The following is a 27,587-nucleotide window of genomic DNA, read 5'->3' as shown; positions in this document are numbered from 1 at the left end:
TCCAAGTTACTACAGTAATACCTCACAGATCCAGATTATTCCAGACAGTACATTATCTGTATTTAAACCACATAATTTTTTAAAATATTCAAACACTAGTCTATGAGCAACATTGAGCTCTTCAGAAAGAAAACTTTAGCTTTCATTTGTGTTAAATGTAAAGAAAACTAAGAAATTTGTCCATTCCTAAGCCATTATGATCACTGATTACTACTGCGATAACTGGGTGGAGGCAGATGCTGTAAGAAATGCAGCGCTTTACAGAGTCCTAGCACTCATCCTCCTGCCTAGAAAAGTCTTCTACAAGATGCCAATGTGAAAACTATGGCTTCTCAGCTAGTATTTTTGTATGTTTTACAAATTCAAAAACTACTAACAGAAATAAAAACTACCTCAACCTAGCATGCACATAGTAATCTTACAGAGAAAGTACACTGTAAAGCAAACAAGAAAAAATATCAAAATAATCTGGGGCTACACAAATTACTTAATCATGTATATCTTTATCAAAAATGTCTTCTTTTTCTCCAAATATACAACTATCAAATTCAATCTGAAGTGTGTGTACTTTGATTCCATCTTGACCAAAGTATAAATATCCAGTGAGAATCCATAACCATATTCTAAAATCCTTCATTTTACTGTGTAAGCATTTCTTCCACAGACAATAACCATATAGTAGATGTTACAAATTCTCCCTTCCCCCCCCCCCCCGCCCAATTTAGTAATTCTACACCTGGATTACAATCAAGTTTCTTAATTATAAAAGCCAATATCTGGCATAAATCATATTTAACCACATGAAATATAGAAACATTTGCAGACATGATCAAGCTAAATATAAATAACCTAAGAAGCAAAATGCTGTAAAACACAAGAAAATACTCAAACAACAGATATAAAAATCCATCAATAAATAATAAATTAGTAAATTATTTCTTTCAATTAAATACATTAGAATATGTTATAAAATAACATTTTTTCTTTGCCACATTGAATTAAATCATTTCTAAAGAAATATAAGGTTTATGTTAACCTAAAATCTCATTAGAGTTGGGACAACAAAGGAGAAAACATTTTAATGTTCCACAACATTGTAAGAGTTCCAATCTTTATTCACTTTAATTGTGCCTAATTTCCATTCAACTGAGCCCTTTGAAGGTAAGCGCTCTTAGTCATCTTTGTATGTATTCTCCAAATTCATCCATGAAAGGAAGGGAAGATGATGAGTTACTACAGTTAGTAAATTCACTAAAAGCCTCAAAGTTCCTTCCTGACAACTTCTGATGGCATTAAATCTTTTTAGACCAGTAAGGCCTGGGTACATTACTATGAAATTTGTGGTTTTAAAAGAGAATTCCAGTGAACTCCAACTAGAGCTCCACAACAAGATAGGCTGGGTTACATAAAATAAAATGTATTTAGGACAAACATTTTTCATGTGTGTCTGCTCCATCAGATCCCTAGATTTCAATCAGGATTGAGATTCATAAACACAGAAAAAAATAAACTAGCAATACACCAAGAGTGATATAGCCCAGTTAGCACTTATCAGGAGTGCAAAGGGCAAATGGATGCTGACAAGGCATTACCAGGAGTGACAGCCTCAAGGACAATCCCTTCGTAAAGATAGGCTAAGAATCAGAATGTGTAAATGAATCCTACTGCATGAAAGAGAACCGAATCTCATAAAGTCAGAACACTGAAACTCTTCAGGGACTCAAGCCATGGTCCTTACTCTCAAGGGAACTAAAATCTAGTTGGACTTGCTCTCAAATCGTTCAGAAAAAAAATAAAAAGAATGTGTGCCCTACCTGGATTGGCTCCGCAGTTAGAGCATTGGCCCTGGGGTTTGATTCTGGTCAAGGGCACGAACCACGGTTGCAGGCTCAATCCCAAGCCTGGGTAAGGGTGCATGTGAGAGGCAACCAATCGATGTCTCTCTCACATTGATGTTTCTCTATCTATCTATCTCTCCCCCCTCCTCTCTCCCTCCCTTCTACTCTCTCTAAAAAAAAAAAAAAAAAAAAAAAAAATTAAAAGAAAAATATCCATGGGTGAGTTTTAAAATAATAACATGTGCACACATGCACATACAGAGAGAAAACGCAAACAATGAATAAATCTAGATAAAGGGCATAAGAGAGCTCCTTGTACTATTCTTGGAACTTTTCTGTAAGTTTGAAATATATTTAATAGGAAAGATACCCATAAAATATAAATTATTGGTTAAAAGAGTATTCAGACAAATAAATTAAGGTAAAGCACTCACATCCAACTAGAGCCGAGGGTCAGCCAGCTAGAGTCTGCAGGCTCACTACGCTGGTCATCTAATTTTGTATGGCTGCTGGCTAAGAATGGTTTTTACATTTTTAAATGGGGGGGGGGGGGGAGGATCAAAATAACATTTCACAACACATAAAATGTATGAAATTCAAGTTTTAATGTCCATAAAAAGAATTTTTATTAATTGTGCTCATTTGTTTGTGTACTGTCTATGACTGCTTTTGAGCTATACAACAGCGAAGTTGAATGGTTGCAACAGGCAACATATAGCTCACAAAGCCTAAATATTTATTATCTGGTCCTTAACAAAAATAGTTTCCCAACCTCTAAAGTAGAATGGCTAAGAAAGCTTCAGAGAAGACATAAAGCTTCACGGGTCCTTTCACTGTGAGTAGGATTTAGATAAGCAGAGAGCCAGGATTATCCCAGCAACCTGAATTATATACTTCTTATAAAGGGGTTTATTTATCACTACTAAGCAAACCCAAAGCATTAGGAGAATCTGGCTTATCTAGAAACCTCCAGGTTGACTATCAAATTTACTTAAGTTTACCTTTGATCATCTTTTCCTAGAAGTCTTAGTATTCTCAACAGCTGGATTTGTAACCATGGTGCTGGAACACTGTGGTAATTGAAATCTACTGGAAGCTTTCCTCCAACTACTTGCTTCAAAATTGTTACAAAACTCCCAGTCAAATCTTTATATCCAGATGAATTCTCCTACATCCAAAAAAAATAAAACCAAAAACCTTCCGTTAATAATAATGTCTTAATATATATAAAACAGACTTGGTTGAAATGCCGTATAGAAGCTAACTTAATACATGTTGACTTAGAAGTTCCATGTTCACATTTAATGAAAGTGTTCTAATCTGCTTAATTTCTTCCATGATGAAACTCCTCTGGCTACCGATCCAAAGCTGAATCATCCCCCAAAAAGCTCCCACCACTCCCTTCTTGTTCCCACACACAGTATAATCATATTTCAAAAGTTCTTATAATTTCATCTTATATAGAACCTTTAATAGTCAATACCGGCAATAAATAAAAAGAACTGGCATACTGAAAAAGGGCTGTAATAGCTCTACTTTTGAGGAAAATTAAGACCTGTTTGCAATCTCTAAACTTTGCAAAGGTCTTCTCATGTAAATGAGCTAAATGTGTTCTGGGTGGAAGAGCACAGAGCACAGCTAAGACTACTCAAACATTTAAACCCTCCAAAGTCAGTGAATCTGTCTATTAAAAACTAATCAGCCCTATAGTACTTATGTTGGGGTTCTGAATGAGTGTACCTTGATTATATATCTGACTAATCTCTTGGCCTGGAAGAATTAAATGCATATTCCTCAAAATGAACCCTAGATTCGTCATTGTAATTTTATTATATATCAAGGACACATTTTTTTTAAAGGAAATGATAGCTCTTTCAAAGTTTAGTAAATGTTAGAGGAAAAATAAGATTCAATATCAAATATCTATTTATATCATAATGTTCTAGAACACAATGCATTAAAGATACCTTCAATTCTATAATTTTAAATTAAATTCAACAGCATATTCCATTTCATTATGAGATACTCAAGAAATCTCTCACAAATATATACTTTCAGATATAAAGTGTTTCAGGCAATTCACCGGGGCTGAATTAGTAGAAATCCATGTCACCAATTAGAAAATGTTTTTACCACACCATTCAACCCTCCTAGCTTTTCTGATACAGTATCAATGTATGGCATCAACACTAGTCTCTACCTTGTGCAAACCTTATAGGCTCTCCTCTTTTCTATAAGCTGCTATGCATCCCATAAAGTTGTATGAAACACAATCACTACTTAAAAAACCACAAATCTGAACATTTCAATCACTTTCCTACCTATCATTTTTCTATGTTTCTTCAGTAACATGAAAAACTTTTAGGCATTAAAAAAAAAAAAAAAAAGACTGCCATGGCAGTTGTTGCTCAATTGTTGGAGCACTGATGGCTCTCAGGTTCAATTCCCAGTCAGGGCACATACCCAGGTCACAGGTTCAATCCCTGGTCAGGGTGCATATGGGAGGCAACCAATCACATGGATGTTTCTCTCTCTGTCTCTCCCTCTTTAGAATCAATGAAAAAAAGCATATCCTCAGGTGAGAATTAAAAAAAAAAAAAAAAAGACTAATTCTATAATGTGCCTACTACTAAAGCTATCAACAACTTGCAAAGACTACTATTTAAAAGTCAATAATAAAAACTTCAAACTAAGCATTTGACTGAAAAATCAGAAGGGTTTTTTTTATTATGCCATAATTATATTTTTCTAATGGCAACTACTGAAATTTTCAACTTACCTTAATCATCCTATGGTATATGTGCAAGGAAGCAGCCATGACCCCAACATCTCTGTCACAAAGTGCTTTACGAAACTTAATATGGATATGTTGTACTTGATTAGGAGCAATGAGATGGAATTTGTATAATGCCAGAACAGCTTTTCTTCGTATAATCTCCCTAAAGATAAAAAATGAAATCTGAACAAACCATCTGAATTTTCAGGCATTTAATTTTAAAAGATTACAGACCAAATGATTTCAATATATTAACTATCACCTTAATCTAAAAAGAGAATTATACATTCATTAATTTCCTTTCTTAAAATTTATTTTTATTGATTTTAGAGAGAAAGGAAGGGGGCAGAAGTAGAGGTAAAGAGAGAGAGCCCTAACAGGTTTGGCTCAGTGAATAGAGAGTCGGCCTTCGAACTGAAGGGTCCCAGGTTCGATTACAGCCAAGGGCATGTACCTTGGTTGCGGGCACATCCCCAGTAGGGAGTGTGCACGAAGCAGCTGATCGATGTTTCTCTCTCATCAATGTTTCTAACTCTCTATCCCTCTCCCTTCCTCTCTGTAAAAAATCAATAAAAAAAATTTTTTTTTTAAAGAAAAGAGAGAAAGAGAAACATTGATTTGTTTGTCCTACTTCTTTTTACATTCATTGGTTGATTCTTGTGTGTGCCCTGACTAGGGATCAAACCTGCAAACTTGGCTTATGGGGACAACACTCTAATCAACTGAGCTACCCACTCAGGGCTATTATTAATTTCTTTATTCTAATCCACCAAACTATAAAAAGTGGTTCTCTCTAGGTTAGATGTTAAAGAGACTTTACCCATATTATATAATTAACTAATTACTAGTAGCCCTGCGCACGCATCCGTGTGCCAGTAGCTCTCTGCTGCCCTCCTGTAGCTCTCCGCCCACTGCCCCGCCCTCCTGGAGTTCTCCTCCTCCTACCTCCCCCTCTCATAGCTTGCAGCCCTGCCCCCTCCTGTAGCTTTTTGCCGCCCACTTGTAGTTCACTGCCCCACCTTCCTGCAGATCCGTGATCTGGTCGTTATGTGGTTGGTCATTACGCCTCAAGGCGTAACGGATAATTAGCATATTCCTCTCTTATTATATAGGATGGAATTTTGGGGTAACAAGCACATATTACTTTTTAAACCAGAACAACAAGAAAGATAAATAAATTCCTTAATTCCCTATTCCACTTTTAAAAGCTGTATCTAGAAATTGGGAAAAGAAGCAACAGTAAGTTTAAATTAGTAAGAGGTAACTTCAGCTAGTAATATGCAAGTCTTCATTAATATTAAGTCTCTTTAACATTCTAGCTTTTTATCTTTCTTTTTTTATATTATGAGCAAGCATAATCCAAATATTTTAAGGGGGCAGGGGAGGAAAGGATTCACAGTAAATGATGTTACTCCTCTCCTTGCTCAGCTCGTATTTCAAAAACCTCTTTACAATGAAAAGGAAAATATATACAAGTCTTGCACTTCGTTTGTCACAGACAATGTCTAGCACACAAGAAGTAAAAATAGAGCTTCTACCCTATGTTCATAATGCAGTTTCCAAGAGAGTACTATATTCCTTGTTATTCTCTCTCATGCCATGTCTACATAGCTCATAGCCACAGACTTTGCTAACACTGCTCACAGCAGCAGCAAATGGCACAAAAGAAAAGTACTTGCTTTTACTTTATGTACTGCTATTACTTAAAATCAGAAAATATCAAAATTGAGATTATTCAAAGCAATCCTCTGTGTTCTATTCAATAATTCCTTTCATAAGATTCCTAACAAATAGTCATCTAGCTTCTGCTAAATTCCATTAACAAGCAACTCACTATCTTCCTAGCCAAACTATGCCATGATGAAAAATTATTTTCACGTAGAAAAAATTAACAACACACTTGTCATTAGTATTAATACTATGGTGACTGCAAACAACATCCCAATGTATTGCTAGTGGGTATTAACCAATATTAGTCTGGGAGAGAATAAGTAAATGAGATCAGAAAAAAACAAACTCTGAACAGGCTCAGGAATGCCTAACCCTGGCCCGAAGTGATGGTACTCACTAACACAAGACCTCAAGAGACCTGGATTCAAGCTCTAAGTCTGGCATGCAAAATACAGCAGGGATTCAAAGTCAAGTCCAAACCCTGTCTCACATCTTCTTTGTGACATCCACTAGCCTACCTGTAGCTCTGTCCCATATTCTTTAGCTTCACTCCATAACATGGAATGGATATAGCCATAATTGCAGAATCAGTTTCAAGTCTAAACTTTAACTAGTAGAAGACAGGAAGTCCAGGATTTGAAATTAGAGTAGTTGGGAAACAGCAAAAAATAAAATAAAAAGGGTAAATGGGAAGCGATAAGGAAAAAATCAATTCCCAGAAGAATCTATATATATAAAAGGCTAATATGCAAAGTGTCTCCTTAGGAGTTCAACCGGAGACCAGGAGTTCAGTAGCTCACTATGATGTGTACTTTCCACCAGGCAGGCGGCGCGGAATGAAGAAAGGCCCCGGCCAGCAGCCAGGGAAGGAAGGCCGCAGCTGGCAGCCAGAAGGCCCCAATAGGCCCTGATCACCAGCCAGGCCTAAGGACCCTACCCATGCATGAATTTTGTGCACCAGGCCTCTAGTTTCATATAAAGAATCAGTATGTATGATTACCACAAGAGTGGTGGTATGAAAGTTTTATATAAAAATATGTTTTGCTATGTTCAGATCAACCTATAATTATCTAAGAAAAGCTAATATATTTCCAGTAATTAATTGTCATTACCCAGCATTTGTTCTAACACAGGTATGACATTAAAAAAACATTATAACAAGTCTGAAAAACCTATAAAGTTATTCTACCATTCTTAGTGAAACTATCATTTTAGCTATTTCTTTAAAAATAAAAACCAGCCGAAACCAGTTTGGCTCAGTGGACAGAGCGTCGGCCTGCAGACTGAAAGGTCCCAGGTTCAATTCCGGTCAAGGGCATGTACCTTGGTTGCGGGCACATCCCCAGTAGGGGGTGTGCAGGAAGCAGCTGATCGATGTTTCTAACTTTCTATCCCTCTCCCTTCCTCTCTGTAAAAAAATCAATAAAATATATTTAAAAAAATAAAAAATAAAATAACCAGGCCCTGGCTGGTTTTGCTCAGTGGATAGAGCGTCAGCCTACAGACTGAAGCATCCCAGGTTCAATTCCAGTCAAGGGCATGTACCTTGGTTGTGGGCACATCCCCAGTGGGGTGTGCAAGAGGCAGCTGATTAATGTTTCTCTCTCATGGATGTTTCTAACTCTCTATCCCTCTCGCTTCCTCTCAGTAAAAAGTCAATAAAATATATTAAAAAAATAAAAATAAAAACCAGGCTCAGCTGGTGTGGCTAAGTGGTTGAGCATCAATCTATGAACCAGGAGGTCATGATTCAATTCTGGTCAGGGCACATGCCCAGGCTGCAGGCTCAATCCCCAACAGGAGGCATGCAGGAGGCAGCTGACCAATGATTCTCTCTCATCATTGATGTTTCTCTCCCTTTCTCTCTGAAATCAATAAAAATATATTTAAAAAAAACAAACAGCCCTTGACGGTTTGGCTCAGAGGATAGAGTATTGGCCTGCAGACTAAGGGTCCAGGGTTTGATTCTGGTCAAGGACACATACCTCAGTTGCAGGCCCTGGTCGCAGGTGTGCGGGAGGCAACCAATCGATGTATCTCTCTCACATCAGTGTTTCTCTCTGCCTCTCCCTCTCCGTTCCACTCTTTCTAAAAATCAATGGAAAAAATATCCTCGGATGAGGATTAAAAAAAAAGTCAACAATTTATAACTTTAGAACACTAAAAAGACTGACTTAAAGAGGCATATGAAATACAGAAATATTGAGTAACAAAAAAATATTTATCAAGAATGTATGCATAATTCAAATATTATAATCACAAAGGAAAAATAGAAAATAATTGCAAACTTTTTCCTAGCTTTAAAGGTTACAAAGTTAAGAAACAAAAGAATTCAAGTATGGTGAAAAAACAAGCCAAGCATTAAGGAAAGAGTTAAGGAACCTTACAGGATAAAATTAGCAAAATACTAAAAGTTAAGGATACATTCTACTATAAAACAGTATTTGAATACTCCAGTTTTAATATAAAAGCATCCCCAATACATGAAGCTCTCTGCATTCATAGCATTTGAATTATTTCTAAATGTTTTCCATTATTTGACTTTATCCTCAAACAACTTTGTGAGAATTAAGGAGCTTCAAGCAACCCCACACAGCCAAGGGAAAACCAGGCCCCCGGCTGGCTAGCGGTAGAAGTGGGAGGAAAGCCAAGGACTCCTGACACGAAGCTCCTCACTGCCTCTCAGTTTAACTTCAGAAAGCTGCCTGGTATTTTTCTAAACCCACGTAAAAATAAAGGACAATGCTATCAGGGATTTTTGTATTTTATCTGACAAAGAATATCCTCTATCTTGGTAGGACTAAGTAAGTTATAATAAATTTTTAGTGCAAATTTTTGTTTTGAAATATATAGTATATACACCTATCCAAAAAGAATGTACTTACTTAGAATGTTGAAGTTTATCTTCTATTAATGGAAGAACAGCTGGAATCATTTCTTGAGGGAAGATCTGGCTAACGATAGTAAGTGCCATACATACTTCCACCAGGTTAGTGCTCTGCAAGTCCTGACACAATCATTAAGCAAAGAAAACTTTCAGTGCAAAGTTCGGAACTAGGTATAGCGAGCACAACATTGCAATGGCCCCGCTTACTTAATAGGTTTCTATTAACTTTATAATTAAGTTGTATATTTAGCTCATCTTTTATAGGAATACTCCTGTTTCATTTGCTTTAACAGTCAACAAATAAACACAGCCAAAAAGCAATTGATCCAAAAGGAAATTGTATTTCTGTTCTGACACTGGCCCAAGTAGTCAGTCTCCTTTAGAACAGCTTTCAAAACTTTTCTAAACTAATAGCAAACCAACTTTATGAATTGTCCTTGTTAAACAATGAGTGAAAGTTTAAAAGGAAGTAATTCTCAAATATTCTATATAATAATACCCCAATATGCAAATCGATCGAACAGCAGATCGACCTGTGGAACAACCAGTTGCCATGACATGCACTGACCACCAGGGGGCAGACATTCAATGCAGGAGCTGCCCCCTGGTGGTCAGTGCACTCCCAGAGGGGGAGCACCACTCAGTCAGAAGCCGGGCTCACGGCTGGCGAGCACAGCGGCAGTAGCGAGAGCCTCTCCCACCTCTGCTGCAGGTAGACAGTAAGGAGCAAGGGGTCTCAGACTGCAAGAGGCCCGGACTGCGAGAGGGATGTCTGACTGCCGGCTTAAGCCCGGTCCCCGAGGGGGACCGGGCTTAAGCCGGCAGGCAGGCATCTCCCAAGAGGTCCTGAACTGCGAGAGGCCGCAGGCCAAGCTGAGGGACCACCCCCCTCCAGTGCACGATTTTGTGCACCAGGCCTCTAGTATACAATAAAAGGCATGAATTCATACATACTTAGATATGCACCAATTTTATTAATCATTCTAACAGAAAATGAAAAACTATATTTAAAAGTTTGGAAAAACTTAAGCTACTAGTAATCTTAATAGAGTATAAGACTTAAAATTCAGAAAGTACTACACACACAGACCCACACATCAAAAGACTGACACAAAGTAAACATGAAAATGCTCAACAATTCAATTATACTTCATTACCAATTTTGATTAAAAATTTAAACAGGAGCCCTAGCCGGTTTGGCTCAGTGGAAAGAAAGGTCCCGGGTTCAATTCGGGTCAAGGGCAAATGCCCAGGTTGTGGGGTCGATCCCCAGTAGGGGGCATGCAGGAGGCAGCCGATCAATGATTCTCTCTCATCATTTATGTTTCTATCTCTCTCTCCCCCTCCCTCTCTGAAATCAATAAAAATATTTTCTAAAGAAATAATTTTTTTAATTTAACAGGAAAAAATACTGAGTATGGATTAAATTGTGTTTTTATTATCTGTACATTCCAGTTCCAATTATATTCTACTAGAGGCACCAGTGGGGTCCCTTGGCCCGGCCTGCGGGGATCAGGCCGAAACCAGCTCTTTGACATCCCCCAAGGGGTCCTGTATTGCGAGAGGATACAGGCCAGGCCAAGGGACATCACTGGTGCACAATCGGAGCAGGGGAGGGACTGTAGGAGGGCTCCAGGGCGTGTCCAGCCCATCTTGCCCAGTCCCAATCGGCTGGACCCCAGCAATAAGCTAACCTACCAGTCAGAGTGTCTACCCCCTGGTGGTCAGTGCACATCACAGCAACTGGTTGAACAGTCGAACAAACAGTTGGACACTTAGCATATTAAGCTTTTATTATATAGGAGGAGGATTACTTTTAGAATTTAAAATAATGATTCAGTTTACATCTCTATTTCTTTAGAACAGATCCCAGAGAAAGAGACAACAACATGTAAATACCCAGAATTAAGAGTCTGGAGATCTGAGTTATAAGTTTACAATAACAGCAGCAGTAGCTACTACTACTTTACATAGTGTTTCATCCAACCTTCACAACTTAGTTAAGTTCTATTATTATCCCCATTTTGCAGATACAGACACTGATCTAAAAGATCTTTCTAAAATAAATAAATAAATAATAAAAAGATTTTTCTACGCCCATTCTGTAAACCTACCTTCTTCCAAAAATATCTAATTCAATATGACTAAGGAAAAATGTCAGGTGCCTGCAGAAATAATTTCTGACTTCATAATAACCAACATACAATACAGTACCTTTACAACTGTATTCACAAGAAGAAGCAACAGTTCATGACTTTCATGTAGAAATAAAGACACTGCCAAATAACCTATAAAATTTGAAGGGAAAAGTCTCATCACAAAGTTTCCCAAGAATTTAAACAAAGCAATCATATATTCCAAAATTAAGTGTCAAAGATACCAGTTGTAGGTAAATATGAAAACAAGTTGTAAAATATGAAGATCAAAACCTCTAGTAAGGAAGATTTCATGAGTTCTTCATCCTGAAATCTTTCAGAATTACATATTTCACAGGATATGCCTAAAGTGGAAAAAAGACTGTGTGTACCAACTTAAAGTCGTGTAGACACGAGAAATATAAGCTAGTTATGTTTTGTGCATATCTCTACACAATCTATCAAAACATTTTATGTCCTGTAGCCAAACACAGAGTTACTCAAAAACTAATAGCTACTAGAGTTAATAGTGTGTTACTGGCTATCTGTGTTGTTGAATGAGCTACCACCTAATATCAAGCCATATGATGTAAATCATATACTAAGCCATAAACAATACCTTATTTCCTCAATTTGAAGACATACTAGTCACACTTCATACAGGAACATTTGTTAGTTACTATGGGTCAACTACATTACAAGCCTCACCTCATTTAATCCTCACAACTCTATGGGATAGATATTATTACCCCTGATATAATAATGAAGCCCCAAAATGGTAGTTGCCCAAGGTCTATACCTATTACATGGTAGAGCCAAGGCTCAAACCTAGCCAGGAGGAGTAGGTTCATGTTTTTAACCCCATGTTGTTCCTTCTCTCCACACAGTCTACCATGAGGCCCTATCCCCTGAATCCTGTCTTCATTGTTTTTCATTCTTCCCAAATCTTTTCAGCCCTTTCATTAGTGATTCTATTGTTAACTATACCCATCATTACCCAGCACCTATACTATATGTGTGTGTTTGGGAACATGGGGAAAAAATGGAAAGTTCCTATTCTGAGTCCCTTGAGATGTTGCTTTCAGGTGTATCCTCTGCTTGGCTAAAATCTTACCTAATAATAGAGAAAGATGTAAATTGACCGTACCTTCACTATGCCCACAGCCAATCAAAGTGAGTATGCAAATTAACCCAACCAAGATGGCGGTTAATTTGCATACATACCTGGGTCCGGGGAACCTCCTCGGCACCCAGGTCACTCCCAGCCAGCCATCAGGTGGAGGCTTTAGGTTTAGGAAGGGGCCGAGCCTGCGATCGGAGGGGCGGGGGTCCCCTTCCCAAGCCTAAACCTGGGGCGGAGGCGATCAGAGTGGCTGGGGTCCCCTTCCCAAGCCTAAACCTGGGGCGGAGGCTTGGGGTGTGGGAAGGGGCCGAGCCTGCCATCGGAGGGGCGGGGGTCCCCTTCCCAAGCCTAAACCTGGGGTGGAGGCTTTAGGCTTGGGGAGGTCCTGGGGGGAACCCCTTCCCAAGCCTAAACCTGGAACAGAGGCTTTAGGCTTGGGAAGGGGCCGAACCTGCAATTAGAGGTGCAGGTGGGGAACTCCTTCCCAAGCCTAAACCTGGGGTGGAGGCTTTAGGTTTAGGAAGGGGCCAAGCCTGCCATCGGAGGGGCGGGGGAGTCCCCTTCCCAAGCCTAAAGCCTGGGGGGAGGCTTTAGGCTTGGGAAGGGGCCGAGCCTATGATTGGAGGTTGGGGCGAGGGGGGAACCCTTCCCAAGCCTAAACCTGGGGTGGAGGCTTTAGGCTTGGGGAGGTCCTGGGGGGAACCCCTTCCCAAGCCTAAACCTGGGCAGAGGCTTTAAGCTTGCGGAGGTGCCAAGCCTGTGATTGGAGGTTCTGGTGGGGGGACCTCTTCCCAAGCCTAAAGCCTGGGGTGGAGGCTTTAGGCTTAGGAAGGGGCCAAGCCTACAATTGGAGGGGGGAGGGGAACTCCTTCCCAAGCCCTTCCTGAGCCTGCGATCGGAGGTGAGGCGGGGGTGGGGGGGCCCTTCCCAAGCCTAAACCTGGGGAGGAGGCTTATGGCTTGGGAAGGGGCTGAGCTTGGGATCAGAGGGAAGGGGAAAATATCAATAGAAAGATATCCTCAGGTGAGGATAAAAAGAAAAATAAAGAAATGTCATATCCTATGAAAGACACATCTTGAAAATGCTTAAAGAAAGTTGTCATTTTTTCATGGTGAAGGGACTGGAGTCCGTGTTGATGAAAACACCTTGGCGGCTGCGGTGACTGGCAGTGGCTGCAGCAGAGGGGTGATGGGGCTGGCGCCTTCCCCTTATCAGCCCAGTTGCCTCAAGCAAAGGGAGGCCAGACTGCGGCTTAGGTCCACTCCCAATGGGGTGCGGGCTTAAGCCATCTGTAGGAAATCCCCTGAGGGCTCCCAGTATATGAGAGGGGGCAGGCTGGACTGAGGGACTCCTCCCCAGTGCAAGAATTTCGTGCAACGGGCCCCTAGTCCTATATAATAAAAGGCTAATATGCAAATTGACCGAACGGCAGAATGACTGGTCGCTATGATGAGCATTGATCACCAGGGGGCAGACCCTCAACACAGAAGCTGCCCCCTGGTGGTCAGTGCCCTCCCACAGGGGGAGTGCTGTTCAGCCAGAAGCTGGGCTCGTGGCTGGCGAGCGCAGCAGTGGTGGCGGGAGCCTCTCCCACCTCCGCGGCAGCACTAAGGATGTCTGACTGCCGACTTATGCTGTCAGTTGGACATCCCCTGAGGGCTCCCGGACTTCAAGAGGGCACAGGCAAGGCTGAGAGACCCCCCCCCCCCCGCCCCCAAGTGCATGAATTTCGTGCACCAGGCCTCTAGTAAATTTATAAAAATTCTCTACAGGTTTGGATGTTTTTCTGTTGACACTATCATCAGAGACTGGGAGTTGATGCCAAATGGATTTGTACAGAAACCTATTAAAAGAAGCTCTAGAGATGATTAAAAATGGCGGCGGAATAAGTTCATGCTGCACGGGCAGGCTCCCAGGAACAAACTGGAATTACAACAAAAATACAGAAAAACTTCCTGAATAATCAACAGAAGACTCGCTGGAGAGAACCCTGATGCCCAAGGACTGAAAGTGGAGACCAAATAGAAACTGATAGGAGTGGCAGAGGCACGAAAGGGCTGGCCAGGCACCCACAGACAGCAACTGAAGTTCCAGAAAGATATCTCAGCTGTGGGGGGTTGCCACTGAGAACTCTGGGGTCTAATCCCCAAGCTGGGCCCCCCAGCAGAGAGCACCAGAACTGAGAAGGGGACCCACATAACATCTGGCTGTGAAAAACAACAGGGTTGCTGTCAGCCAGGGAGATACAGCTGGAAATTCAGGTACTCTCTTAAAGAGCCAAAGCACAAAATTCCCTGTGGAGCCACCCACCTTGTGCTCCAGCAGAAGGAGGGCAGAGTGGACTGGAACTGTGTGAGCAGAAGCCAGGATTAGGGATTCAGGGATTACAGCACAGAAGGCAGACAACCCCCAGCTTCCCTAGTTTCCTATGCTGAGTCATTCCCTCAAATAGCGAAGGACTTCTTTCACACACACACAATTGCTATACAGGCAGCCTTGCCTGAGAGGAAGACAGTTGACCCACCCTACTGGAAGATACCTTGCCCCACGGTGTGGAGTTCCTGAGGCCACCTAAGAGACTAAAAATAACAATTAGCCTCCAGGCAGAAGCAACTGCCCCACCCTATTGGGAAAAAAAACTCTCGCCACACCAGAGGATGACTGCCTGAGGGCAATTCATGTCAAAATCCTATCAGTCTGTAGGCAGAGGAGGTCTCTGGAGGCTTTGAGTCTTTGCCTGATCTAATTAGTCAGAAACAGCATTTGACACTGTCCTGCACTAGATATTGAGAGGTGTAAAGAATCTACCTAATACATAGTCACAAACCCAAACAAGCAGCCAAAATGAGGAGGCAAAAAGACAATCTCCAAATGAAAAAACAAGAAAATTTTCCAGAAAAAGAGATAAATGAAATGGAGACAAGAAATTTATCTGGAGCAGAGTACAGAGTAATGATAGTAAAGATGCTCAACAGCATGAGAAATGATATATTAACTATGGAAACAGTAATAAAGAATAACATCGCACAAATAAAGAACACATTAGAAGGAATACACAACAGATTAAGAGAAGCTGAGATTGAATCAGTGAATTAGAAGACAGGGTTGAAAAAAATCACTCAATCAGAGAACAACAAAAAAACAACCAAAAAAAACAACATTTAAAAAAATAGGAGGACAGCTTAAGGGAGCTGTGGGACAACGTGCAACATAACAATATTAGAATAGCAGGTTTGCCAGAAGAGGCAGAAAGGGAGAAAGGGATAGAAAACATGTTTGAAGAAATAATGGCAGAAAACAACCCTAACCTGGTAAAGGAAAAATTCACACACATTCAGGAGGCACAGAGAACCTCAAGCAAGAAGAACCCAAACAGGGCCACACCCAGACACATTATAATTAAAATGCCAAAAATTAAAAACAAAGAGAGAATCTTAACAGGCAGCAAGAGAAAAGCAAACTGTTACCTACAAAGGAGCTCCCATAAGGCTGACACCTGACTTCTCATCAGAAACTCTACAGGCCAGAAAGGAATGGCATGAAGTACTCAAAGTAATGGAAAGCAAGGATCTGAGACCAAGATTGCTATATTCAGCAAGGCTATCATTCAAAATAGACGGTCAAATAAAGAGCTTCCCATACAAAAAAAAAAAAAAGGCTAAAGGAATACATCACCAGCAAGCCAGCATTACAAGAAATGCTAAAGGGACTGCTGTAATGAGAAGAAACCCAAGCCTCCTGCTCGCTCAGTGGCTGCAGCCATCTTGGTTGGGGTTAATTTGCATACTCACTCCTGATTGGCTGGTGGGTGTAGCGGAGTGATGGTTAATTTGCATATTACTCTTTTATTAGATAGGCCTGATTTCAGAGAGAGGAAGGGAGAGGGAGAGATAGAAACATCAATGATGACAGAGAATCATTGATCAGCTACCTCCTGCATACCACCTGCTGGGGATCAAGTCTACAACCTGGGCATGTGCCCTGACTGGGAACTGAACCATGACCTCCCGGTTCATAGGTCGACGTTCAACCACTGAGCCAGGCCTAGTTTAATGAGTTTTGACAAATATATATATATATATATATATATATATATAGAGAGAGAGAGAGAGAGAGAGAGAGAGAGAGAGAGAGAGTCATCCAACCACCATCACAAGAACAGGCAATTTTTAATCTCTATAACTCCAAAATGCTATGAATCAGGAAAACTGACTTTATTTATTGGCTCTGAGTTTTGAAGTACTATTACCTGTATAAAGTTTTGGAAACTACAAGGCAATGTTCTAAAAACATACTATACTAGAGGCCCAGTGCACGAATTCGTGCACGGTTGGGGGTCCCTCGACCTGGCTGGCAATCAGGGCTGACTGGGACATCTCGCCCAGTCCTGATCGGGGCTGATCAGGGCCAATCGGGAGGTTCTGATTGGGGTGATCGGGGCTGGCCAGCCGGGGGGAGGGGCCACAGGAGGTTGGCTGGCCAGGGGAAAGGGTCACGGGAGGTTGGCCGGCCGGGGGGAGGGAACACGGGAGGTTGGCCGTGGGAACGCACTGACCACCAGGGGGCAGCTCCTGCGTTAAGCGTCTGTCCCCTGGTGGTCAGTGCACAACATAGCGACAGGTCGACCGGTTGTTTGGTTGTAATGCTCGCTTAGGCTTTTATATATGTACTAGAGGCCAGGTGCATGAAATTCATGCACGGATAGGGTCCCTAGGCCTGGCTGGCGATCAGGGCCGATCTATGGGGCGATCCGTGGGGTGATTGGGGTCCCCTGCGGGCACCCGCCTTGGCTGGTCTGGCACTGCCCACTCGCCAGCCCCGCCCTCAGCCATCGCTGATCGCCTCCTTCTGCGGGGCAACTGGCAGGTCAATCCGGGGGTCCCTGTTTGCATCTGCTTTGGCTGGTCTGGGGCCTGTGGGATGGGGGCAGCTCCTGCGTTGAGCGTCTGCTCCCTGGTGGTCAGTGTGCGTCATAGCGACTGGTTGTTCCGCCAGTCTTTCCGCTGTTTGGTCCATTTGCATATTAGGCTTTTATTATATAGGATAGAAGATACCTGCCATCATTCATTTTATATAGTAATTGGAACTTTAAGGACAAGATTAAGTCTTGAACACATACATACCTACTCTTTTTTCTAAAAGGTTTCCTTGTTGTGCCAACTTGATTGCATGTATGTAGCCAAAGGAAGCATCATATCCAAGCATTTCACAATATATAAGTCTCACCATACATTCCTTCATCATTTTCTGAAAAGAAAAATATCCAGTAACTGTGTAAATAAATAGAATATTTTATTTTTTTATTATGTTGTAATCATTTAACAAGGAAATTCTTTAATCCTGGCACTGAAAAGAGTTTGTTTGTGTGTGTGTGTGTGTGTGTGTGTGTGTGTGTGTGTGAGAGAGAGATAAATTAATCACCTTAAGTCAGACTTTATAAATAAAAGTTGCTCCCTAACTTAACTACCAACAGTATTCATTTTAGTAAAATAATTTCAATATTTTGTTAGTCGCAATACTATAAAATAAATCAACTGGAGCTATTTATAATTCTAGATGACCCTCATGTAAAATTTGTGCATAATGTGAGACATATGATCGATCCACAGACAAAATATCGCCCATAGTAATGTGAGTTGGCTTCTAGATTGCCAACTATTTTAATATATTTTATCAACTGAAAGCATTCATAAAATTCCCACAAGTTGGTAATAATTTCTATAATAAAATATTTTTCACATTTAAAAACAAAATTGCACCCTAGCCAGTTTGGCTCAGTAGATAATGTTGGCCTGTGGACCAAAGGGTTCTGGGTTCGATTCCAGTCAAGGGCACAATTGCAGGCTCCTCCCTGACCCAGGCCCTGGTCAGGGCTTGTGCAGGAGGCAACCAATCAATATATTTCTCTCACATCAATATTTCTCTCTGTTTTTCCCTCTCCCTTCCACTCTCTCTAAAAAAAAAAAAAAAAGAAAAGAAAAATATCCTCAGGTGAGGATTAAATAAATAAATAAATAAATAATTGCATGTGAACTTCTTCAGAATTATTATGCTGTATATAACATTCATCAGTTAACTACAGGACATGATTTCATTAATGGTAGAGCCATTCCAATCTTTAATCTTTTAAGTGGGTCTTTCAATATTTACAACACAAGCAAATAAGTTCCATTAAAAGATTCTATAAATTTGTTTATTAATATATTTGCATTTTAAGTATTTGCATCACTGAGTATTCTCAATACTTATAGCAAATTTTAATCAGAAATAAAAATGTGTTTCAAAATTTAAAAAGCTCAAACTTCTAATATTTAAAAATTAAAATTAGTATACTATAGGATTACTGAATCACAAATCCTTAGGAAACAATAAAATATTCTATTATTTTTCTAAAATTAAATCTTTATTGTTGAAGAGATTACATATGTCCCCTTTTTCCCCCCATTGACCCCTTCTAGCCCGCCCTGTCCCCCTTCACCATACACTATTGTCTGTGTCCATGGGTTATGCACATATGCATACAAGTTCTTTGGTTGATCTCTTCCCACCCACCCACCCCTACATTCCCTCTGAGATTCCAGAAACAATCAAATATTTTAATGTAAGCATAATAATGATTACTATTTCATTTTTATATATTTTTTAAATAAAGAGTTTAAAAAGAAACCATAGGAAAATCTCAGGGGAATAAGGTTTAATTCAGGTTACTTGTATTTAAAGTAATATAAGTTAATTCATTACCACATTAAGACTACAAATACTGAAAAACAAAAGCTTATAAGATCCTGGAAGACCCTCTTCAAAGGGCTTCTATATAAACTAGATACCGGGCACACGAAATTCGTGTGCAGGTACAGTCCCTAGGCCTGGCCTGTGATCAGGGCCATCTTCCCCAGGTGCCCGCAGCCAGCCCCGCCCCCCGCCCCACCCCCTGCCGCCACCCAGCCCCGGTTCCCCGGTTGCCATCGGGTGATCAGTGCCTGATGGCTGGGGGAAGGGACCAAGAGGTCGGCTGTTCCCGCCTGCTCACCAGCCCTGCCCCCGCCGTGGGTGGCCATCAGGTGATCAGAGCCTGCCGGCTGGGGAAAGGAACCAAGAGGTAGTCAGTGCACCTCACAGTGACTGGTCCAGGGGTCATTCTGCCGTTAGGGTCAATTTGCATATTACCCTTTTATTATATAGGATAGAGGCCTGGTGCATGGGTGCGGGCCGGCTGGCCTGCCCTGAAGGGGGCCCTGGATTGGGATGGGGGGGTCCCCGCTCAGGGGCAGAGCTGGCCTGGGCGAGGGGCCACGGGCAGTTCACAGGCTGGCCACACCCCCGGCTTTGTCAGGAAGGACGTCTGGAATAACGTCTGGAAGACGTATGGTCTATCCAAGGGGTCCTCAAACCTTTTAAACAGGGGGCCAGTTCACTGTCCCTCAGACCATTGGAGGGCCGGACTATAGTTTTAAAAAAACTATGAACAAATTCCTATGCACACTGCACATATCTTATTTTGAAGTAAAAAAACAAAACGGCAAAAACACCCGCATGTGGCCCGCGGGCCGTAGATTGAGGACGCCTGGTCTATCCAGTCTAATTAGCATATTACCCTTTTATTAGTATAGATTAGGAGTAAAAGTGTTCATTTAAGCCATTAAGTATCAACCTTGGTTTTATAACATTTATCTCAGAGTTTTTCAAAAGTCATTATGTACTTAAATTTATATTACAGACATTGCTATTCTCTTAGTTTTAAAGAAGGTATATTCCCCATTGCAGGAATTCTCTTTACAATTGTCTAACAAACTCACCCAACCTCTTCATGACCACCTCAGGGACAGACTACTCTGTAAAGCATGTCTAGAGTTGGCTGGCCATATTATAACATCTTCTTCCTAACTTCCACCTATTTATCTTAGTTCTGCCCTCACCAGGTTTATGCCTGGTAGCAAAATAAATTATATTTATTGATGCCAATTATAGAAAATGGAAATCTAACATAGTAAAAAAGTGGGAAACCATTTCTACTTAACATTCCTATTAAGTACTATGAAACACAATGATTTTACAGATACACACAGACTTATGTACACACACAAACATCTACACTAATCTACACTAATAAAAGAGTAAGATGCAAATTGACCGTACCTTCGTGATGCCCACCAGCCAAACAGGAGTATGCAAATTAGCCCAACAAAGATGCGGGTTAATTTGCATACACAGGCGCCGAGTAGCCAGGGGCGGGGCAGGACGCAGGCATTCCGCACTTTCCCAGCCTCTCCAGGCTTCTGGGCAGCATGGGAAGGCGGAAAGGCGGCTCCGGCCAGAGCGAAGGTGGTGCCGGAAGCCAGGGGAAGGAAGGCCCGTTTTTGCACGAATCTTCGTGCATCGGGCCTCTAGTATATACATAATATACATAGATACATCAAATTAGTTAAGTTTTGAGTTTCCTTTGTCCACATATTTTCTTTTTTAATATATATATGTTTTTATTGATTTTATATTTTATTGATTTTTTACAGAGAGGAAGGGAAAGGGATAGAGTGCTAGAAACATCGATGAGAGACAATCATCGACCAGCTGCCTCCTGCACACCCCGCACCGGGGATGTGCCCGCAACCAATGTACATGCCCTTGACCGGAATCGAACCTGGGACCCTTGAGTCCGCAGGCCGACGCTCTATCCACTGAGCCAAACCGGTTTCGGCTGTCCACATATTTTCATCATAAAAGGAAATATATACATTCTCTCAGACTTTACAAGTGCTCTATTCATGTACATGCATGTACTCATGCAAAATGATCACCCAATATTTTTATTAGAGGAAGAGGGAAAACATTCCCAGTGACTTACACACAGAAAGCACTCACTAAAACTCTGTTGAATAAATATTGCTTGGAAAAATCTAATTATGTAAAACCATATTAAAATTAGCAAAGAAAAAAACACACACAGGTCTTAATCTAACAATGTAGGAACAGTCCTATAGTGACCTGCATAAAGTAGCCACTCATTAAAAAGTTTATGTGCCCTGGTCAGTCTAGCTCAGTGGTTGGACTGTCGGCCCACAGACCGAGGGATCTCAGGTTCAATCCCTGGTCAAGAACACATATCTGGGTTGCAGGTTCAATCCCCAGCCCCTGGTCAGGGTACATGCAGGAGCCAAACAATCAATGTGTCTCTCTCACATTGATGTTTCTCTCTCTCTCCCTCTCTCTCCCCTCTTCTTCCCTCCCTCCCACTTTCTCTAAAAAAAAAAAAAAAAAAAAAAAAATCAATGGAAAAAATATCCTCTGGTGAGGATTACCAAAAAAAAGTTGATGAAATTAATGCTGTTTGAAAAATCTAACTATGTGGAACCAAGTTTAAAAACAACTGGATTGTGATTTAGCTGCTAGGCAATATACTTAGTTTTATAGCAAGAAAACCATTTTCTTATCTTGTCAGTCAACCTATATTCCAAGATATATAACTGTAAAATGAGATCTACAATGTGTCAATTTGGATCTGAGAATATTATTTTAAATGATATATACTCACCTTTTCCCAGAGCACAACATTAAAACAGCAAGATCAGCACTAGGGTCCCAGAAGTATTGCCACATTTATGTAATTACTAGATACCAGGTGCATGAAAGTTCATGCACTGGAAGGGGGAGTCCCTCAGCCCGGCCTGCCCCCTCTCACAGTCCGGGAGCCCTCAGGGGCAGGATGGGACCAGGCAATGAAGGGAAGGCAACGCCCCCATCACACCTCTGTTGCTGCCACTGCCGGCAATGCAAGCCTCGGCCGGCCTGGTTACCTGAGCCTCAGGTGGCCCTGGGCGGCTGGGCAGCCGCCATCCAAGGCTTGCCTGCACCTCGGGCCAGCTCTGGGGACTGGGGGACTCCGGAGGCAGCCGCGCGGAGCGGCGAGACTTGCCTGGGGGCGGGCTCGGCCGTGCCACGTGCCTGCCGCCCCAGCGGGGCTGAGGGAACTGGGTGCCGCCATCTTGTGACTGTGGGCACTGCCATATTTGAGGGCGTGACGGTCAATTAGCATATTCTCTTTATCAGATAGTATCATCACATCGGCACTAAATTGACATTAGTCAACCAAATCTTGCTCCATGCAGTCAGTCAATAATAAAAGGCTAAAGTTAATATCTGACTTGCTACCATCCATAACTAATTGTGATAAATGAGATTTTAGCAAGTGATCCATTAGATGTCACTATGGAGTCCACAGTGGACCAGACTTCAAATTCCAAATGTGCTGGCGCTGACTGCAAACTTACCAGTGTTGTTGAAGGAGCAGAAACCGCTGCTTTTAGATTACTTAGTTCCTGCTGGATTAGTTTCTCTTCCTCCTGAAAAAGTGAGAATATTTAAATGCATGAACAACTGTTTTTTAAACTATACAGTATTTTTAAAACTTTTTGTTTATTTTTAGTATGTTTTTACTGATTTTAGAGAAAGGGAGAGAGAGAGAAACATCGATCAGCTGCCTCCTGCAGGCCCCCTACTGGGATTGAGCCTGAAACCCAGACATGTGCCCTGACTGGGAATCGAACTGGCAACCTCTTGGTGCATGGGTCAATGCTCAACCACTGAGCAACATTGGCCGGGCTGTAACAGTATTTTTAAAGGGAAAATATAATTTATAATACTTTTAATAAAAATAAACATTATTTTAAAGGAGAGTTATAAAAATTAATAAATATTTCCAAGTCTAACCCATATCCCTCTTTTTTTCACTCAGTTACTGACCCCTTAAAGACAGTTTAGTAGAAAAAAAAGGTTTTTTTATTAACAGTGGAGAAAAAAAAAAATTCTTCATGTACTGGCCAACAAAAAGGTTCTCACATCTTTCCCTTAAAATTAAAAAGCCTTCATGGAATAGAGAAACAGGGTAAGGCAGAAACAAAATCAGTCTGTTTCCCTTACACTATATTCTTCTTCTCTATCTTTCCCTCCTTATTTCTCACACCCTTTCCCTCACCTCTAACACACAATAAATATATCAATGTGGTCACTTCTACTCTCTGCATTGTATTTTACCTTCTTAAAGGCACTTGAAAACTGGTCCCATTTTTGGCTAATATAATGCTATCTTTAAACACATTGAATTAGCAGGTATCCATTTGGTGGCTAACCGAGAACTACTGGTAAAGCACTACCTCATATAGATACCTTACATATAGTAGTAGTTTCAAACCTCAATTTGGGTCCAAATTTTTTTTTTATTTCATTCAGCATCTTACAAAAGTTAGCAAAGGACAAAACGTTAAGACAACATTAAGTCCACAAATAATGAATTTTGAATGTGAAGCAGACCCTCCCCAGTTCAGCAGCATCTTACTTCAGTTTTAAAAGAACTTTTTAAACACGCAGAGCACTCTGAAGAAAAGCCTTCCCTCTTTGCCTTTTCCTCTCTCCTGGCACTTATATCACTGTATACCTTACACTTGTCCAAGCCCAAGATGAATGGCCCATTCCTTGGGAAGAGGAAGTGTGTCCTCCTTGTCTCCCACATAACCTCTTCCATAAATATATCTGAACAAATTATGACACAGTAACCTGATTTTGTAAAGATATCAGCTCCTTAAGCTTTGAATCAGTATCTTACACAACCTGTGCAACTACCCAAAGCTGTGGGAACTTAATCACCTGTAAAATAACTGCTCATCTTCAAAGCCCATCTGAGGCAGTGACTCACGCAAGCAATTTGTACACTTTGGAAGAATTATGCTTTTTTTCTTTGCCCTACGCATTGGTCTGACCTCAAGCCCCCCAAAGATATTCGACAACAGGTTCAGACGGCAGGGTCTGCTCCAGAGGGTGACATGTGGCACAGAGAGGAACTGGGGGAGAGGAGGAACTGAGGAGGGAAGAAACTTTGCAGGCGGTGCGTGCTGACACTTGTTCTGCGCTTGCATTTTCACTCGCTTGACGTCTCACCCAATCCTCCAAAAGACCTATGGAGCATGCACTGGTATTCTCCCACTTCGGCGTGCAGGAAACACAAGCAGGTTCAAGAATCAGAGATCTGCCCGCCGATCACGAGTCGGTGTCAGGGCCACTGGAAACCGGCCTCCCAGTTCTCAGTCCCGGCAGCAAAGTGCCGCGTCCAGACGGACGCAGAGATGGACCGACACCCGCTGCCCGAGCCCCGCGGAGGACCAGCCCCGGGCTCGCGGCGGACACCGGCCTCCCCGCGCGGGGCCTCCCGGGCGTCCCGACCTCCGGCCCGGCCCGCACTTACGTGCTTGGAGGTGAGCGCGGTGATGCCGCGGATGAGGCCGCCCAGCCGCGAGGAGAAGGGCGCCCTGGCGGCCGCGGGCCCGCCCGCCCCCGGCGTCTGCAGGAAGAGCCCGGGCAGCGCCGTCAGCGTCTTCTCCACGATGTCGCTCATCGCCGCCGCCGCCCGGCTTCATGCCCGGCCCAGCCCGCCGCCCGGCTTCATCCCCCGCCCAGCTCGCCGCCCGCCCGGCCTCCGTAGGCACTTCCTGTTTGTTTGAAGAAGAAATCTTTATTGATGCTCCGCGTGGACAAGCACAGTGCAGTTCTCGGCAGAGGCCGCGTGGGGGCGCGAGAGGCCGCGGGGAGAGGCACTCGCACAGCCTGCGCGCGAGGTTTGACTTCGGGCCGGGAAGGAAAGGGCGGGTTTCAGCGGCTGCCCGGGGTCCCGCGCCTGGTGGTCCTCCCCTGGTGGCCGCTCGGACCCGTCCCTCTCGGTTTCCCTCTCCGGTTAGCAGCCTCGCGCCCCCGAGACCGCCGCTAGGGGTGCCTATTTCTGGTTCCGTTGGGCTCCACCGCTCACTCCCTCCACCGCACCACGAGGGGCCGAGCGATGCGGGTCCCCGGCGGTGCTGGTGACAGACGGCAGGCTGCCCTGCGAGTCCACCCCTCTCTTCTCCTGGGATTTAGGAACCCGCCAGGACGGGCGAGTGGTCGGGAGACCAGTCGCGCCCCGCCAACTCCTGCTCGCGGGTCGCAGGGTCAAGGCCACTCTCCTGGAGCGGACCACCTGGCCCCGCGGGCAAGCCGGGGTGGGTGTCCCTGTCCTAGCTCTCGCTCGCGCCGCTCTTCTCCAGTGATCGCAGCCGCCACTGCATGAATATGCATCTCCCCACAGAGAGGTTCTCCATTGCTCTTGCCTCAGTTTCAACCAGGAACAGACTCTAGTACAGTGGTTCTCAAAGGGCGGACTGGTGACTTCTGAGGGGCCCTAAGACCCTTCCTGGGGATCCATGCAGTCAAAACTGTATTCATCTTACTTAAATGTTATTGGTTGTTTTTACTCTCATCCTCTCCGGAGTGTCCAGAGAAGTTTTCAAGAGAATAGCTAATATACAATCGCTCTATTGGCAACTGAAATGTGTGCTTGAATCGTGTTTTCTAGAATCTTCTAAGGTTCACATCATATATATACACATATAGAATATATGTACATATAGAATATATATGTATATCCCATATAATAAAAGCCTAATATGTAAGTGTCCAACCATTCGTTTGACCAGTCGCTATGATGCACACTGACCACCACGGGGCAGACGCTCAGACCAGTAGGTTAGCTTGCTGCTGGGGTCCAGCAAATCTGGACTGAGCAAGTCGGCCTGACTCACCCTGGAGCCCTCCAGCAGTTCCTCCCTGGCCCTCTCTCAATCCAAGACCCCTCGGGGGATATCGGAGAGCCAGTTTTTGCCAATCCATGCAGGCCAGGCCGAGGGACCCTACCCGTGCACCGGGCCTCTAGTATCTATATAATGTTAGTTTTCAGAAACTAACTCAATTTGTCCTCAGTACTTCTAGTGTGTTCTTATGCACTATCTTCACTTATACCTAATCTCTGTAACCTCATTAGTCCTCCAACAAATGGTTTTTTGAAATCCCTAAATTGTCCTAGTACCTAGGCAGAAACACAAGAAAAAGGTCTGTTTTGTTGACTTGTTTTAGGAGAATATTTTTAAATTTATTGAAAACTTTTCTAAATATTTAAATTTTACCTGAAATCGTTCTCCTTTTAGACATTAATGTCTTATTCTAAAATAAAATTTTGTTTATGTTTTGTTTAATTTTTAGGATTTCATTGGCTTACAAAAGGGAGATTAGAAGACTTGCTTTCTCAACCCTCCCACATCTAAAGATGCTGGAAAAGATGACCGTGGCATCAGTACCAGAGAATTCTCTCACTTGGGTAAAGGGAAGAATCTGAGGGAAACTGCAAATAAGTAAGGAAAGCATAACAAAAGTTCTTTCTTTTCCTTGGCATTAGGGATGGTAATAATTTACCTTACCTTGTCTTATTCAACAAGACAGTTTCAAATACTATTATGGTTCCAGTTGAGTTGAGGCATGATTTTGAGACCAATAATTCAGTTTAAAAGAAAGGGAATTTAAGATTTTAAACATGACAAGATCTTTAAATGCCAAAACTTTTGTGTTTCCACCTTTCAAACTAGAAAGGAAAAACCCCGGAAGCGCCTCACAGGTTAAATGATTGTGTTGCACCGGCTAGAGAAGGGCACACAGTAACTGAGACACTAATACAGTCTGTACATTATTCAGTGAATGTCTGCGACATGAAAAGTCAGTCAAAGAAATCGTGGCAGTGCTACTCTCCAAAGATGCAGTAACGCACCAAATTAGGAAATTTGTTTCAAACACAAAGACTGAATTAATATCTCATCTGCAGAATTATACTGCCTTTCAGATAGACAACAATTATATAATTATAGATGTAGCTAGACTTGTTGCTTTGTTTGTATCTACCCAATACAAGCAACAACAAATCCTTGAAGAAGAGCTTTTATATAAATGCTTGGCACTAGGCACAGGGGTGCAGAAAAAAGTGTTGAACATTTTTTTTTAAATCTCATAGTTTATCTTGAAAGAACTATGGTATTTGCACTAATGGTATTAAAAAACCACCGACAGCTTAACACAAAGCAAGGCAGAAGCTCCAAACTGTACTCTTTACCACCACACACTCACTTTTTATTTTTTTTAATCCAGTTTTGCCCTGGCCAGTGTTCTCAGTCATTAGAGCAGGGGTCCTCAAACTTTTTAAACAGGGGGCCAGTTCACCATCCCTCAGACCATTGGAGGGCCGGACTATAGTTTAAAAAAAATTATGAACAAATTCCTATGCACACTGCACATATCTTATTTTGAAGTAAAAAAA

The 27,587-nt window shown here is 42.2% G+C and overlaps 1 protein-coding gene across 2 annotated transcripts in view; it reads right to left on the bottom strand.

Moving 5' to 3' along the window:
• The window catches only part of AP4E1 (adaptor related protein complex 4 subunit epsilon 1), a 68,620-nt gene extending 43,748 nt beyond the window's left edge, over positions 1–24,872 (bottom strand). Inside the window, exons 1-7 of one of the 2 annotated variants that reach the window (XM_079767613.1) lie at positions 24,663–24,872; positions 22,696–22,767; positions 17,554–17,677; positions 11,387–11,460; positions 9,171–9,292; positions 4,618–4,777; positions 2,840–3,006 (exon numbers count right to left, since the gene is read on the bottom strand). In XM_079767613.1, coding sequence (XP_079623739.1) covers positions 2,840–3,006; positions 4,618–4,777; positions 9,171–9,292; positions 11,387–11,460; positions 17,554–17,677; positions 22,696–22,767; positions 24,663–24,812 — 869 coding nt within the window. In that variant the 5' untranslated portion in view covers positions 24,813–24,872. Of the gene's footprint in view, positions 1–2,839; positions 3,007–4,617; positions 4,778–9,170; positions 9,293–11,386; positions 11,461–17,553; positions 17,678–22,695; positions 22,768–24,662 lie in introns of those variants that run through there. The other variant, XM_079767614.1, reaches the window with a different exon arrangement.
• Between the last annotated feature and the right edge of the window lie 2,715 nt (positions 24,873–27,587).

This window comes from Cnephaeus nilssonii (genome assembly GCF_951640355.1).
Source record: "Cnephaeus nilssonii genome assembly, chromosome: 4".
Lineage (NCBI taxonomy): Eukaryota > Metazoa > Chordata > Mammalia > Chiroptera > Vespertilionidae > Cnephaeus > Cnephaeus nilssonii.
This window is presented reverse-complemented; position numbering and strand designations above follow the sequence as displayed.